The 15,286-nt window shown below is 42.5% G+C and overlaps 1 protein-coding gene across 13 annotated transcripts in view; it reads right to left on the bottom strand.

Moving 5' to 3' along the window:
• Window positions 1-332: 332 nt before the first annotated feature.
• Window positions 333-15,286, bottom strand: part of BPTF (bromodomain PHD finger transcription factor) — a 153,341-nt gene continuing 138,387 nt past the window's right edge. For 12 of the 13 annotated variants that reach the window (XM_010379968.2, XM_010379964.2, XM_010379966.2 and 9 more), the window contains 2 exons: window positions 8,722-8,908; window positions 333-2,470 (listed from right to left, as the gene is read on the bottom strand). In XM_010379968.2, the coding sequence (XP_010378270.2) occupies window positions 2,434-2,470; window positions 8,722-8,908 (224 nt within the window). In that variant the 3' untranslated portion in view covers window positions 333-2,433. Of the gene's footprint in view, window positions 2,471-2,916; window positions 3,245-8,721; window positions 8,909-15,286 lie in introns of those variants that run through there. The other variant, XM_010379962.2, reaches the window with a different exon arrangement.

Genomic DNA, 15,286 nt, shown 5'->3' with positions numbered 1-15,286 from the left:
TAGTGAGCCAAGATGGTGCCAGTGTACTCCAGCCTGGGCAACAAGAGTGCAACTCCATCTCAAAAAAAAAAAAAAAAAAAGTGTTTTTCAAAAATTACTTTTGAAAGACTAAAGCTCTGTAGTTGATGAAACTATAAAATGTCTTTATGTATTTATATGGTGATAGAGACTGTAAAACACTTTATACAATTAAATACACATATTAAATTAACATCTTCCTGGTTTCAGGATTTCCATAAAATTTACCCTTTTTGTACAATTTGGCAAGGCTAACAGCTACAGAAAACATATTAACCAACCAACCATTGCTTCATTAGAAACTGCACCAAATCCAATGTCAAAAACATTACTTTATTTTTCTAGGATGAAATGTCCTATTACGTACAAAAGAATTGCTGTTTAGAATTTGCCACAATTTGTTAAAAACATAGCAATCTATTGCCTACAGGTAGGAAAGTTCTTACTGCAACAAATTTTAAATGATTAAGCCCATATATATTTATATATATATATATATGAATAAATAGTACAGAAATACTGTGACGTGATGAGATGCAGAATAATTTTATAATTCATTAAAATGTAGAATTCTTGCATCAGCACAGTGCATACAATAAGTAACATTTTTTTAAAAAGTAAAAGGACAAAATAACCCATATTTAACTACTTCCATCTTAATACTTTAAGCAAAAATTTTTTCACGTTTTCATATTGAGCGATTAGTCTCTTTAGTTTGTAAGCATAGGTTTAAGTGACATCTTTATGTACAAAAAGGAATGGGCTTCATTAGATAAAATTAACCCAGAATAACCTGTACACCTGAGCCTGTAATAAGAAAGAATCGGGAACTGTAGCAACATCTTTCTTTTAAGAAACTGAGGTCTGGGAAAGGTTTTGCATAGCAGGGAAACATGAAAAGGAAAGAAACTTTTAAAAACAATAATTAGATAAATTCCAGAAGTTGGTAGGACAAAGCTAGTATGAGTTAGTGCAAAATCTAGTAAAATTTTTGCAAAGCTGCATAATCCAACTATGGCAGATTTTATAGAAGCTATTACCACAATGCAGTGATACAACGTGTAAGAACATTGAAAGGAAAAACATGCAAAACACATCTTCCTCTGTGGCTTCCACTTTCTCGCTACTGTTGACACTACTTTTCCTTACATGGAAGAAACAAACCAACCAACAAACAGAAAACAAACCCAATCAACAAATAACACAGAGGATGAGGTCATCCACAAAATGCCCTTCATAAAATGTAAGTAGCTGTCTGTAATTGGTAATCTGCCTGGTATCACAGAATGTACAGATGAAGGCAATGTGTATCTTGCCACATTACCTTTTTTGTTAGTATGATCAACCGATGCAACAGGACTAGCACCCCTGATGATTTTTCTCTGACGTGATGACAATGGACTGGGAATGGTAAAACGAGGGGCCACTGCTGTGCTGGAGAAATCCAGGCACAATTAGATTCTTCTGCCTTTCATGACCTTGCAGCCCTCCCTCCCCCACAAAGGCTTACAGATAATCATTAGCGCACATTCAAAGACACCTCTGTCTGTGGGAGAAAAATTATCTCCATTTATTTTGTTTCATATACATCCATAGTTGAATTTTAATACAAAAGAAAAAAATTAGAATCTGACAAATGTTTACAAACAAGATACCTTCAAATAGATTTTACTCATTTTAGCCTGGTGCGGAGTAATTGACAAATTGTACTGTTTATATTCAAGGCAACAGAGTCTGTAGTCCAGGACCACTTAGCCCAACCTTTATGCAAGCTTCATTTTAATCTACCATGAACAATAAACTCATTGTTGATTCCCAGTTGTGTGTGTGTGCACATGTGTACATAGCAGCTCCTTTCATAGAAAGAAAAGACATCTAGAGGTCGTCTTGTACTTTTACCTACAGGAATCATGATAAGATACAGATGATTATATGTAACCGGGGCTGGATTTTATAAGAAAAAATAATTAGCTGACAAATGAGGGCAGCAATAAAAAAGCGTCTTTTTTGCAACAATAAATAAATACAGTCAAAAGTTTTCTGTGAGACTCTAAACCAGCTTCTTCACTGAAGAGCAGACGTGGCATTTCCATGGAGTTACACTTGACCCCATAGTATCTTTTTTTCTTGCTTTCTTTTTCTTTTTTTTTTTCAGTAAACAAAGTTTTCTCGCTTCTGCCACAATAGTAAAACCATTTGATCTTGACAAGATAATGGTGTCGTTGACTTTGCTTTTTTCTTGTCCGTTGGACAAAATTGGCCAAGAATATAATTGGACTGTTATGACCAATAAAAACGAAGTTTAGGTCAAGTCTTGTCAGGATAGCCTGACTAAAAACATCTGGCTCCTTAATTTAAAATAGTTCAGACAACCAGATTCTTGCTGTGTTTTATGTTAGGTTAACACGCTGAACTTTAAGAAGCTGTAGACTGCAGTTTGTTGTTATGAGACCTACAGAATATAGAAAAAAGGGAACAATTAAGCACCCTTCATTTTTGAAAACAATGATGCTTTATGCGGATGCCAAGGTCAGTCAGTCTGGGAGAAGCAGCCATGTTCTTTCATTCACCCTTGGCAAGCGAATAGAAAAGAACGATTAAGAAATTTTTAACCTCTAATATTAAAACTTTTCACTGTACACTAAACATAGTAACTCACTGAAAAAGCCAATATTTAAAAATATATATATATATTTGTCTAATAAAGATTACAATATTTTCAGCCAACTGGACAAATAGAGGCATTTACAGAAGCATTACCATTGTGGTGAAAGGTGTGTGTGTGTGTGTGTGTGTGTTTATTTACATTGATGAGGGGAATATAAAGGGAAAAATATGCTAAAAAAAAAAAAGCAACCTTAAAATAACATTTTTCTATTAAAGTCCAGAAAGTCTCCCTTCTAGTTTCACAGTTTTATTCACAACTTTCATTAGTAAACCAAATTACTGTACAGTTACCAGGACTAAGTCAAAGGACTTTATATTGCAATAGCAGATAAATACAGTATTCCAAGAGTTTACAATTTTTAAATACATTGTTCAACATGGCTGCTAGAATAAATGTTTTACCACGATACATCTTTAACATTAAAAAATTATATTAACTAATCTGACTTTTTGGGGGGGCAATTTTGAATTACGTAATCACGAGATACAATAAAACAAAGAGTGACCACAACATCCAGTTCTGATTCCAGTTAAAAATTCAGACTAAAGATATCACAATCTGTAAGAAAAGAAAGAATATGGATGGTATAAATGATGAATTATAACAAAGTGCAGTAATGAAAACAATGTGCAAACAATGCTGGAGATCATAAATTAAAATGGGAAAATATGGCAAAGGAAATTCTGGAAATCCATACATAAATCAAGTTTCAATAACTGGCCAGTTATGTTTCATTCTGCCTTAAATCTGGAAATTCCCTAAAAAGGCAATAGCAAGTTGCCCTTATACAATTCTTTACACTGTAATTTTGTTTTGAGACAAGGTCTCGCTCTGTAGCCCAGTCTGGAGTGCAGCGGCGCAATCACAGCTCACTGCAGTCCCAACCTCCAGGGCTCAGGTGATCCTCCTACCTCAGCCTCCTGGGTAGCTGGGACTACAGGCACGTGCCACCATGCCCGGCTAATTTTTTTGTATTTTTTGTAGAGATGGGGATTCCCCATGTTGCCCAGGCTGGTCTCAAACTCCTGGGCTCAAGCGAATTGCCTGCTCTGGCTTCTCAAAGTGTTGGTATCACACGCGTGTGCCACTGTGCACAGCCTAATTTGTTTATTTAAGCAGAACTGAGCAAACTTCTCGATTCAGCTCCCATGTGCTTTAATGAAAATTATGTCAACTTGAGTATATTAAAAAGCTACATAAAATAACCAGGTGGCAAGAAGCCATCGTAAGTGGCCCCTTCACTGTGCAGGCCCAGCCTAGGCCTCCATCTCTCCTTTACCAAGTTCCCTTTGTCTTGCCTACAGGCCCCAGGACCTCCAGGCAATTTCCTCTCCTTCATCAGCAGTTGCCAGCAGTCATCCTTTGGGTTCTGCCAGCAAGCTGGCACCAGGGTAGGATTCTCACCCCTTGGCTTCTACCTCACAGATACCACCAAAGGCCTTTCCAATTTAAAACAGCAATTTTAGAAACTGAACCAGAGGAATAACCACGATGTACAAATCAAAAAGCATAGAGGGGCTTATAATGAGAAGTTCTGCTCCTCTGTCCTACCTTAACTCCATCTGAAATCCAGGCTGGCTCCCTATGATCAACTCCTTTGACTTTTCAGTTCTCTGGGTAGATTTCTTTTTCTTTTTGAGACGGAGTCTCAATGTTGCCCAGGCTGCAGTGCAGTGGCGGGATCTCTGCTCACTGCAGACTTCTCCTCTCGGGTTCAAATGATTCTCCTGCCTCAGCCCTCCCAGTAGGTGGGATTACAGGTGCCTGTCCCCAAGCCCAGCTAATTTTTGTATTTTTAGTAGAGACGAGGTTTTATCATGTTGGCCAAGTTGGTCTTGAACCCCTGACCTCAAGTAGTGATCCACCCACCTCAGCCTCCCAAAGTGTTAGGATTACAGGCATAAGCCACCACACACAGCCTGAGTAGGGCTTTTTTTTTTTTGAGTCTCGCTCTTGTCGCCCGGGCTGGAGTGTAGTGGTACCATCTGCAACCTCTGCCTCCCAGGTTCAACTGATTCTCCTGTCACAGCCTCCTGAGTAGCTGGGACTTACAGATGTGCACCACCATGCCTAGCTAATTTTTTTTTTAGTGTAGACGGGGGTTTTACCACGTTGGCCAGGCTGGTCTCGAACTCCTGACCTTAGGTGATCCGCCTGCCTCGGCCTTCCAAAGTGCTGGGTTTATAGGCATGAGCTACCACCACACCTGGCCGGGGTAGATTTCTTATACAGCTATTTCTTGTTTTATCAACTTTTGTTTAAGCCCTGCTATGGCAATGAGAACCAAGCTCACTTAACCATTTTCTCACCTCCCTTTTTGAGTCCCGAGTTTTATTTCCCTATAATTTAAAAATTATATAATTCTATGCTTTGTCTATAGGGTGATTCTAAAAGTTGAAAATCAATGTCATTATTTTTATTATTTTTGAGACGGAGTTTTGCTCTTGTGGCCCAGGCTGGAGTGCAGTGGCGCGGTCTTGGTGTGCTGCAACCTCCACCTCCCAGGTCCAAGTGATTCTGTCTCAGCCTCCTGCATAGCTGGGATTACAGGCATGTGCCACCACACCTAATTTTTGTATTTTTAGTAGCGATGGGATTTCAGCATGTTGGTCAGGCTGGTCTCAACTCCTGACCTCAGATGATCCATGCGCCCTGGCCTTCCAAAGCATTGGGATTACAGGTGTGAGCTACCGTGCCTGGCCCAATGTTACTACGAAAATGTAAATATTTTTCTCTGTAGCACCTAGTCCTTTGCTAATAGGTTTTTTTTTTTTTTTTTTTTTTTTTTGAGACAGGGTCTTATTATGTCGTCCAGGCTAGAGTGCAGTGGCATGAACATGGCTCACTGCAGCATCTACCTCCTGGGCTCAGTCCTCCCACTTCAACCTCTGAAGTAGCTGGGACCACAGGTGCACATCACCATGCCTGGCTAAGTTTTGTGTTTTGTAAAGATGGGGTTTCGTCGTGTTGCCCAGGCTGGTCTGGAATTCCTCGGCTCAAGCATCCTCCTGCCTCAGTCTCTCAATGTGTTGGGATCACAGGCATGAGCCGCCGTGCCCAGCTAACAGAGCACACTTACACAACTTGCTGTTTTTAGTGGTGTTTCTAATTGCCTTTCATTTTTATCCCTGACATTCTTCGGCTTAATCATAGCCTTATGTTTTTCTGTCTTAAACAAATTATCTAATGTATGAGTCATTTTCTTGCTCTACTGCGCCTCTGGGGAGTGCTCCATTCTCCTGCTAGGATTTGGACTGCTGACATTTTACAGCCTGCTGTACAAATGTCACCTTGAGTCAGAGTAATTCTCATTGCTTTCCTGAACCTCCTGTTTTCTGAACTCAAATAAACAAAAATTTCTGGCCAGGCGCGGTGGCTCACGTCTGTAATCCCAGCACTTTGGGAGGCCAAGTCAGGGGGATCACGAGGTCTGGAGTTTGAGACCAGCTTGGCCAACATGGTGAAACCCTGTCTCCACTAAAAATACAAAAATCAGCTGGGCATGGTGGTGGGCGCCTGTAATCCCAGCTACTTGGGAGACTGAGGCAGAAGAATTGCTTGAACCCAGGAGGCAGAGGTTGCAGTGAGCCAAGATTGTGCCACTGAACTCCATCCTGGGCAACAGAGTGAGAATGTCTCAAAAAAAAAAAAAAAAAAAAAAAAAATTTCTGGCCCAGCCCAATGGCTCAGGGCTGTAATCCCAGCACTTTGGGAGGCCAAGGCTGGTGGGAGGATCGCTTGAGCTCAGGAATTCAAGACTAGCTTGGATCATAGCAAGACCCTGTCCCTAATTAAAAAGATACGTCATGGCCGGGTGCGGTGGCTCACGCCTGTTAATCCCAGCACTTTCGGAGGCCGTGGTGGGTGGATCACCTGAGATTGGGAGTTTGAAACCAGCCTTGCCAACATGGAGAAACCCCGTCTCTACTAAAAATACAAAATTAGCCGGGGGTAGTGGCACATGCCTGTAATCCCAGCTACTAGAGAGGCTGAGGCAGGAGAATCACTTGAATCCAGGAAGGCGGAGGTTGCAGTGAGCCGAGATGGCGCCATTGTACTCCAGCCTGAGCAACAAGAGTGAAACTCCGTTTCAAAAAAACGAAAAACAAAACAAAAAGATGCTTTTTTTTTTTTTTTTTTTTGAGACAGAGACTCGCTCTGTCGCCCAAGCTGGAGTGCAGTGGCGCCATCTCGGCTCACTGCAAGCTCCACTGCCCGGGTTCACGCCATTCACCTGCCTCAGCCTCAGGAGTAGCTGGGACTACAGGCGCCCCCCACCATGCCCGGCTAATTTTTTTTTTTTTTTTTTTTTTTGTATTTTTAGCAGAGGTGGCGTTTCACCGGGTTAGCCAGGATGGTCTTGATCTCCTGACCTCGTGATCCACCCACCTCGGCCTCCCAAAGTGCTGGGATTACAGGAAGATCATTAAAAAGGAAAAAATTCGTTTCCTTATCTTTTGATAGGACACATTTTTTTTCTTCTCAGATGGAGTCTCACTCTGACACCAAGACTGGAATGCGGTGGCGCAATCTCAGCTCACTGCAGCCTGTGCCTCCCGGGTTCAAGTGATTCTCATGCCTCGTCTCCTGTGTAGCTGAGACTACAGGCGTGCACCATTATGCCCGCCTAATTTTTGTATTTTAAGTAGAGATGGGGTTTCACCATGTTGGCCAGCATGATCTTGAACTGCTGACCTCAAGTGATCCACCTGCCTTGGCCTCCCAAAGTACTGGGATTACAGGCGTGAGCCACCGTGCCTGGCCAATAGCACACACTTTTAAAAAATACCTGCCAAGAAAGGATGTCCTGAGTCCTCACGTGACTGAAAATGTATTTATTCTGCCTCTAAACTTGACTGGTTGGTTGCAACTGACAATCATTTTTTCTTAAACTTTTAGATTTATTCTTCCATAATCTTCTAGCACTAAATGTCATAACAGAAAAATCTGACACCAATCTAATTCTTGTTTCATAGATTGTCTGTTTTATCTAAGAGTTTCTTTCATTCTTAGCGTTTGGAAATTTTATAGTGATGTATATAGGGGTGAGTCTTTCTCCATTTGTCCACCTGGTTTATAAGGTTTATCAACTGTCCCCCTTGCTCCCCCCCACCCCTTATAGAGTGCAGGGGCCTTAATTTATTCACTGCTAAATTCCCTGTATCTGGCGCACACACATCGGGTTCTCAAAAGTCATTTGCTGAGTGAAGGAATTTATTCTGCTAGAATTTAAAGTCCTGTGACTATCATCAGCTCAGCAAAATCTTCTTTCATTCTTGTCTTTTTTTTTGAGACAGGGTCTCACTCTGTCACTCAGGTTGGAGAGCAGTGGTGTAATTATAGCTCACGGCAGCCTTGAACTCCTGGGCACAAGTGATCTTCCTGTCACAGCCTCCTGAGTAGCTAGGACTACGGGTATATGCCGCTATGCCCAGTTAATTTTTAAAATTTTTGTAGAGACATGGTCTCACTGTGTTGACAAAGCTGGGAATTCCACCCCCCCACCCCCTACTGTGAGAGTCTCATTGTCACCCAGGCTGGAGTGCAGTGGTGTGATCTTGGCTCACTGCAACCTCCGCCTCCCAAGTTCAAGTGATTCTCGCGCCTCAGCCTCCCAAGTAGCTGAGATTACATGTGTGTGTCACCACACCTGGCTAATTTTTTTATTTTTAGTAAGAGACAGGGTATCCCCGTATTGGCCAGGCTGGTCTTGAACTCCTGATCTCAGGTGATTCGCCTGCCTCGGCCTCCCAAAGTGTTGGGATTACAGGCGTGAGCCACTGCGCCTGGCCACTTTGTGAATTTTAAAAAAAGACTTTAAGCAGATCAACGACAATCCCCAGCAATTTCCCAGTATTTTGTCTGTCCACTTCTCCTTGCCAGCAGATTATAACCCTGGAGTCTTGATTTTTTTTTTTTTTTAAGATATTTAAAGTTAAATTTACCATAAACTGCACTGGTTGGATCTTGAGACAGAGTAGCATAAAGAGAGTGAAGAGCCGAATTAATTCAGAACACTGAACCCATTTGCTCACCTGCTGGCTTTGAATCCTTTCAATTTCTGTACAAAGAATGATTCAAGGACTTCTGCACACTGGTAAAACGGGGAGTCACTTGGATTGTAGTAACGACAGTTATCAAAAATTTTGGTCATATCTGCCACAAATTCTGTCAGCTTTTCATAATATCGTCTTTGTACTCTTTCTTCCATGGTGGCAAGGTCTTAAAAACACAAAATGTAAAACATTTTCAGAGCTTTAAGGTTTTTCCAATGTGAATATTCTCTGAAGTTCTAACAAATATGTATGTTTACTTTGCAAGCAGTCCTGGAACCAGGATGGTTCACCCTGGAGGTTATTTTGCAATTCATGAAGAACAAAAGAGTAATTTTCCAATTTTGTTTCTGACTGAGGTTCTAAAATATAAATCCTGGCTGCTGTTAAGAAGGTTCTTTTACTTTCAGTTAACGGCATAGAACAGTCCTTCATTCAAATGGTTTGAGATCAAGGCAACACACCAACATGATCTATACATATCTAAGTTTCATACATTTTTACATGCAAACAATTTAGTATATGTATAAAGAAAAGGTGGGAATCCAGAATTAAGAACAAAATCTCTGTACTAGTGGTTTTATGATCCTTGCATTATACTTTAATAACATCATACTGCTTTCTTTATTCATTTTTATTGTTACCTTATATTTGTGACAAAGTGATACTGTCTTACCATTCATGACTGCAATGATAAGTGTCCACTGAAATGTAAGGGAAAAATATCAGCTGATACGAATATTAGTATGTAATAGTACAGGCAGTATGTAGAAAGGAGAAAATCATTATGGTGACAGATGGGTGTAATACTGTGAAATATATATTGGTCTTTGTCCCGATTTCCTGACACTTAGCTCCTAACAGGGTTGGAATCTCCAGAGTGATAACAGTTTCTTTTATATGTTAATGACTGGTGGCTGGAATTCCCTAGATAGCTTCGGAATGGGGGATGGTGACCGGAAAGACCTAGTCAGGATTAAAGGGTTGGGACTTTCAGTCCCATCCCCCAACCTCCGGAAGGGAAGAGGGGATAAAGGTTAAACTGATCACCAATGGCCAAGGGTGTAATCACTCATGCCTATGTAATGAAGCTTCCCTAAAAACCCAAAAGGACTGGGTTCAGAGAGCTTCCTGATACAGCTGAACGTGTGGAGGTGACTGGCAGGTGTGCCCAGAGAGGGCATGGAGACTCCACGCCCCTCCCCACAGCGTTGCCCTGTGCATCTTCTCCACTTGGCGTTCATCGGAATCCTTTGCAGTGTCCTTAATAAACCGGTAAGCCTAAGTAGGTGTTTCCCTGAGTTCTGTGAGCTGCTCCTGCAAATTACTGAATCAGGAGAGGCTTGTGGGAATCCTGATTTATCGCCAGACAGTCAGACATGCAGGAAAAACAACCTGGGGATGGCAATTAGCATCTGAAGAGGGGGTAATCTTGGGGACTGAGTCCCCAGCCTGTGGAATCTGACCCTATCTTCAGGTAGATAGTGTCAAAATTGAATTGAATTAGAAGACACCCAGTTAGGGTCTGAAGCAGACGACTGGATTGGTTGTTCATGGGGAGAAATCCCCACCCACTTCTTGGCGACCAGAGGTCAGCAAACAGAATTCTCCCATGTTGATTGTAGTGACAGCGCACAGGAAAACAAATTTGTTTTTTTTTTTGCTGTAGAGCGGGCAACTGCTTTTAATGTACTGACTGAAATAAATCTACCTGAAACAACATTGATCCTAGGAGAACGTTGTGCTTGAAATACAATTCTGTATACAATCTGACATAAATATCTGAGAGAGTGAAAGGCCAATGATCTCCAATCAATCCAGGGTGCACAGACAACACATTCCAAACTAAAGCTTAGTGAATATTCTTGAATTTGAAAGTGACTTGAAAGTTCATCCAATAAGTAAAAGTACTAGAATACCTAAGAAACAGCTGAAAAGTAAAAGTAATGAGAGAGAATCTTATCTGTCAGACATTAAAAACTATTCTAAAGCTGTGATAACGCAAAGTGTGGCAGCATGCAGAACACAAACACTAACGGAGACAAGTTCAAACCAGGAACAGATTTAACTGTATCTAGTGTAAGAATTTCACATATGTTAAGGATGTCCCTTCAAGTCAGTAGGGAGAGGAGTTCATTCATAAATGAGGTTGCGGCCGGGGTGACTCACGTCTGTAATCCCAGCACTTTGGAGGCCAAGGCGGGCGTATCACCTGAGGTCAGGAATTCTGAGACCACCCTGGCCAACACAGAGAAACCCCGTCTCTACTGAAAATACAAAAATAAGCTGGGCATGGTGGTGCATGCCTTTAATCCCAGCTACTAGGGAGGCTGAGGGGAGAATCCCTTGAACCCTGGAAGTGGAGGCTGCAGGGAGCCAAGATCGCACCACTGCACTCACCACTGCCTGGGCGACAGAGCGAGACAACGTCTCAAAAAACAAAAGCAAAAACAAAAAAAGGGTTTGAGGCAACTGCCTATATATCTGGAAAAAAAAAAAATTCTATCTCATTATATGCCAGATAATTCTGGGTTTATTAAAATCCAAGGGCAAAAATTAAAACCATAAAAAGTACTAGGAGACAAAACACTGTAAATGTAGTAACTGAGCTGTATATACAAAAATGATTAAAATGGCAAATTTTGTTATATATATATTTTAGTACACACACAGACACACAAACACACTACTCTTTGAAAGCTCCAGTTTATGTAGTTTAAAAAACAAATGTGTAAATGTGAAGAACTGTGAAAATACACATAGCTTGATTCCAAGCAAGACGTGGCACATCAATGCTGTAGGTTCATGTAAGGTGTACAGGAAAGAGCGAACACATCACACTAGGATATTCTTGGTTCATACTTATGTGCTGGTTACTACTGCTTGACGAATTTTCATTTTAATAAAGTATGTGAATAATGCTTGGACACTGAATGGTTCCAAGTTAATTAGGTATCCCTTTAAAGTCCTAGAACACATAGGTGAGTATGTATCATGGAGGAGGAAAAAGACTCCAAGCATGACGCCTATTTATGATTAATAGATATGACTCCAAAAAATGTTAAAAACTACCATATGCCAAAAAAATCATAAAACTTTTACTTCTCTTTAGTATATAAATAGCCCTTAAATAGCCAGACGTGGTGGCTCATGTCTGTAATCCCAGCACTTTGGGAGGCAGAGGCAGGCGGATTACCTGAGGTCAAGAGTTCGAGACCAGCCTCGTCAACCAACATGGTGAAACCCCATCTCTACTAAAAATACAGAAATTAGCTGGGTGTGGTGGCGAGCGCCTGTAATCCCAGCAACTCGGGAGGCTGAGGTGGAAGAGTCGGTTGAACCTGGGTGGTGGAGGTTGCAGTGATTCAAAATCATGACACTGTGCTCCAGCCTGGGCAACAGAGTGAGACTCCTTCTCAAAAAATAAAAATATAAAATAAAAGCCCTTAAATAATACTGATAACAATATAAGTATCTCGAGAGAAAAATAGAAGAAATATGTGAATAGGAAACTCTTACATAAAAACACTTTCTTTGACAAAGTAGCAGAAATTAAAAATGGTAACACTGGCCTATTAAAAGAAGTTACCCAGCCGGGCGCGGTGGCTCAAGCCTGTAATCCCAGCACTTTGGGAGGCCGAGACGGGCGGATCACGAGGTCAGGAGATCGAGACCATCCTGGCTAACACGGTGAAACCCCGTCTCTACTAAAAAATACAAAAAACTAGCCGGGCGAGGTGGCGGGCGCCTGTAGTCCCAGCTACTCGGGAGGCTGAGGCAGGAGAATGATGTCAACCCGGGAGGCAGAGCTTGCAGTGAGCTGAGATCCGGCCACTGCACTCCAGCCTGGGCGACAGAGCGAGACTCCGTCTCAAAAAAAAAAAAAAAAAAAAAAAAAAAAGAAGTTACCTGTAGGGGACAATATGGGAGTAGTGGTAAATATTACATTTTATATCTCTGTAACACGTGCATTTGTACACCATAAAACACACTACTTTTGAAATAAATATTTTTTTTTTTTTTTTTTTTTTTTTTTTTTTTTTTTTTGAGACGGAGTCTTGCTCTGCCGCCCAGGCTGGAGTGCAGTGGCCGGCTCTCAGCTCACTGCAAGCTCCGCCTCCCGGGTTCACGCCATTCTCCTGTCTCAGCCTCCCGAGTAGCTGGGACTACAGGCGCCCGCCTCGTCGCCCGGCTAGTTTTTTGTATTTTTTAGTAGAGACGGGGTTTCACCGTGTTAGCCAGGATGGTCTCGATCTCCTGACCTCGTGATCCGCCCGTCTCGGCCTCCCAAAGTGCTGGGATTACAGGCTTGAGCCACCGCGCCCGGCCGAAATAAATATTTTCAAAGACAAAAAATATGCCCCTCAAAAGAGTGATAATACTCAGTGTTTTTCAAGAGTGCAGACAGAATGCTATAGATATACAGAATTAGTGGAAACTGGTTCAATTTGCTAATGTGTAATTTTTATCTTTTTTCTTTTTCTTTTTTTTTGAGATGGAGTCTCGATCTATTACCCAGGCTGAAGTGCAGTGGCACGTTCTTGGCTCACTGCAACCTCCGCCTCTTGGAATCAAGCAATTCTCCTGACTCAGCTTCCTGAGTAGCTGGGATTACAGGCATGCACCACCATGCCCAACTAATTTTGATTTTTTTTTTTTTTTTTTTTTTGAGACGGAGTCTTGCTCTGTCACCCAGGCTGGAGTGCAGTGGCCGGATCTCAGCTCACTGCAAGCTCCTCCTCTCGGGTTCATGCCATTCTCCTGCCTCAGCCTCCCGAGTAGCTGGGACTACAGGCTCCCGCCATCTCGCCCGGCTAGTTTTTTTGTATTTTTTTAGTAGAGACGGGGTTTCACAGTGTTAGCCAGGATGGTCTCGATCTCCTGACCTCGTGATCCACCCGTCTCGGCCTCCCAAAGTGCTGGGATTACAGGCTTGAGCCACCGCGCCCGGCCTAATTTTGATATTTTTAGTAGAGACGGGGTTTTGCCATGTTGGCCAAGCTGGTCTTGAACTCTTGACCTTGTGATCTGCCCGCCTCAGCCTCCCAAAGGGCTGGGATTACAGGCATGAGCCACTGTGCCCAGCCCTAAAGTGTAATTTAAAAATAATTCTTTTTTTTTTTTTTTTTTTTTGTGGCAGGGTCTCACTCTGCAGCGCAGGCTGAAGTGTGGAGGTGTCACTCACAGTGATGAGCCACCCTTGCCTGGCCATTGTTTTTTTTTTTTTTTTTTAGCCTAAGCTGGGCGTGGTGGCTCAAGCCTGTAATCCCAGCACTTTGGGAGGCCGAGACGGGCGGATCACGAGGTCAGGAAATCGAGACCATCCTGGCTAACACGGTGAAACCCCGTCTCTACTAAAAAATACAAAAACTAGCCGGGTGAGGTGGCGGGCGCCTGTCGTCCCAGCTACTCGGGAGGCTGAGGCAGGAGAGGCATAAACCCAGGAGGCAGAGCTTGCAGTGAGGTGAGATCCGGCCACTGTACTCCAGCCTGGGGGACAGAGCGAGACTCCGTCTCAAAAAATAAATAAATAAAAATAAAATAAAATAAAATAAAATAAAAAAAAGCCTAAAAAGGGCCAGGTACGGAGGGTCACGCCTGTAATCCTAGCACTTTGGGAGGACAAGGTGGGTGGATCCCTTGAGGTCAGGAGTTCAAAATCAGCCTGGCCAACATGGTGAAACCCTGATTCTACTAAAAATACAAAAATTAGCTGGGTGTGGTGGCGCACACCTGTAATCCCAGATACTCAGAAGGCTGAGGCAGGAGAATCGCTTGAACCAGGGAGGGAGAGGTTGCAATAAGCCAAGACAGCGCCACCGCACTCCAGCCCGGGCGATACAATGAGACTCCGTATCAAAAAATAAACAAAAAAAGTATACTACATCCCCGCTACTCAAAAGGCTGAGGTGGGAGAATCACCTGGGCCTGGGAGGAGGAGGATGCAGTGAGCTGGTGATGGCACCACGCACTCCAGCCTGGGCAGAACAACAACAGCAAAGCCTCAAATGTAGTTAGACCCTTTCACCTGGAGACTGTTTTTTTAGAACAAACAAGTACAGGCAGATGTATAAACAAAGATGTTCAGTGACATGTCGTTTTACTAGCAAAAACTACACACAACAAAACTATTGATGGGGGGTATTATTATTATTTTTTTTGAGACAGAGTCTCGCTCTGTTGCCCAGGCTGGAGTGCAGTGGCCGGATCTCAGCTCACTGCAAGCTCCGCCTCCTGGGTTCACGCCATTCTCCTGCCTCAGCCTCCGGAGTAGCTGGAACTATAGGCGCCCCTCACCACGCCCGGCTAATTGTTTGTATTTTTAGTAGAGACAAGGTTTCACCGAGTTAGCCAGGATGGTCTCGATCTCCTGACCTTGTGATCCACCTGCCTCAGCCTCCCAAAGTGCTGGGATTACAGGCGTGAGTCACGGTGCCTGGCTGGGGGGTGTTAATTTTAACTTCATATAATTAAAAATGATGTAGGTCTATAACAGCTGATGTGAAAAAGTATTAAGTTTACAAAACACGTTACCGAACATGATAAT

The sequence above is a fragment of the Rhinopithecus roxellana genome, chromosome 19 (genome assembly GCF_007565055.1).
Source record: "Rhinopithecus roxellana isolate Shanxi Qingling chromosome 19, ASM756505v1, whole genome shotgun sequence".
In the NCBI taxonomy this organism is placed as follows: domain Eukaryota; kingdom Metazoa; phylum Chordata; class Mammalia; order Primates; family Cercopithecidae; genus Rhinopithecus; species Rhinopithecus roxellana.
Note: the sequence above shows the minus strand (reverse complement) of the source record. Positions and strands in the feature narration are given on the sequence as shown.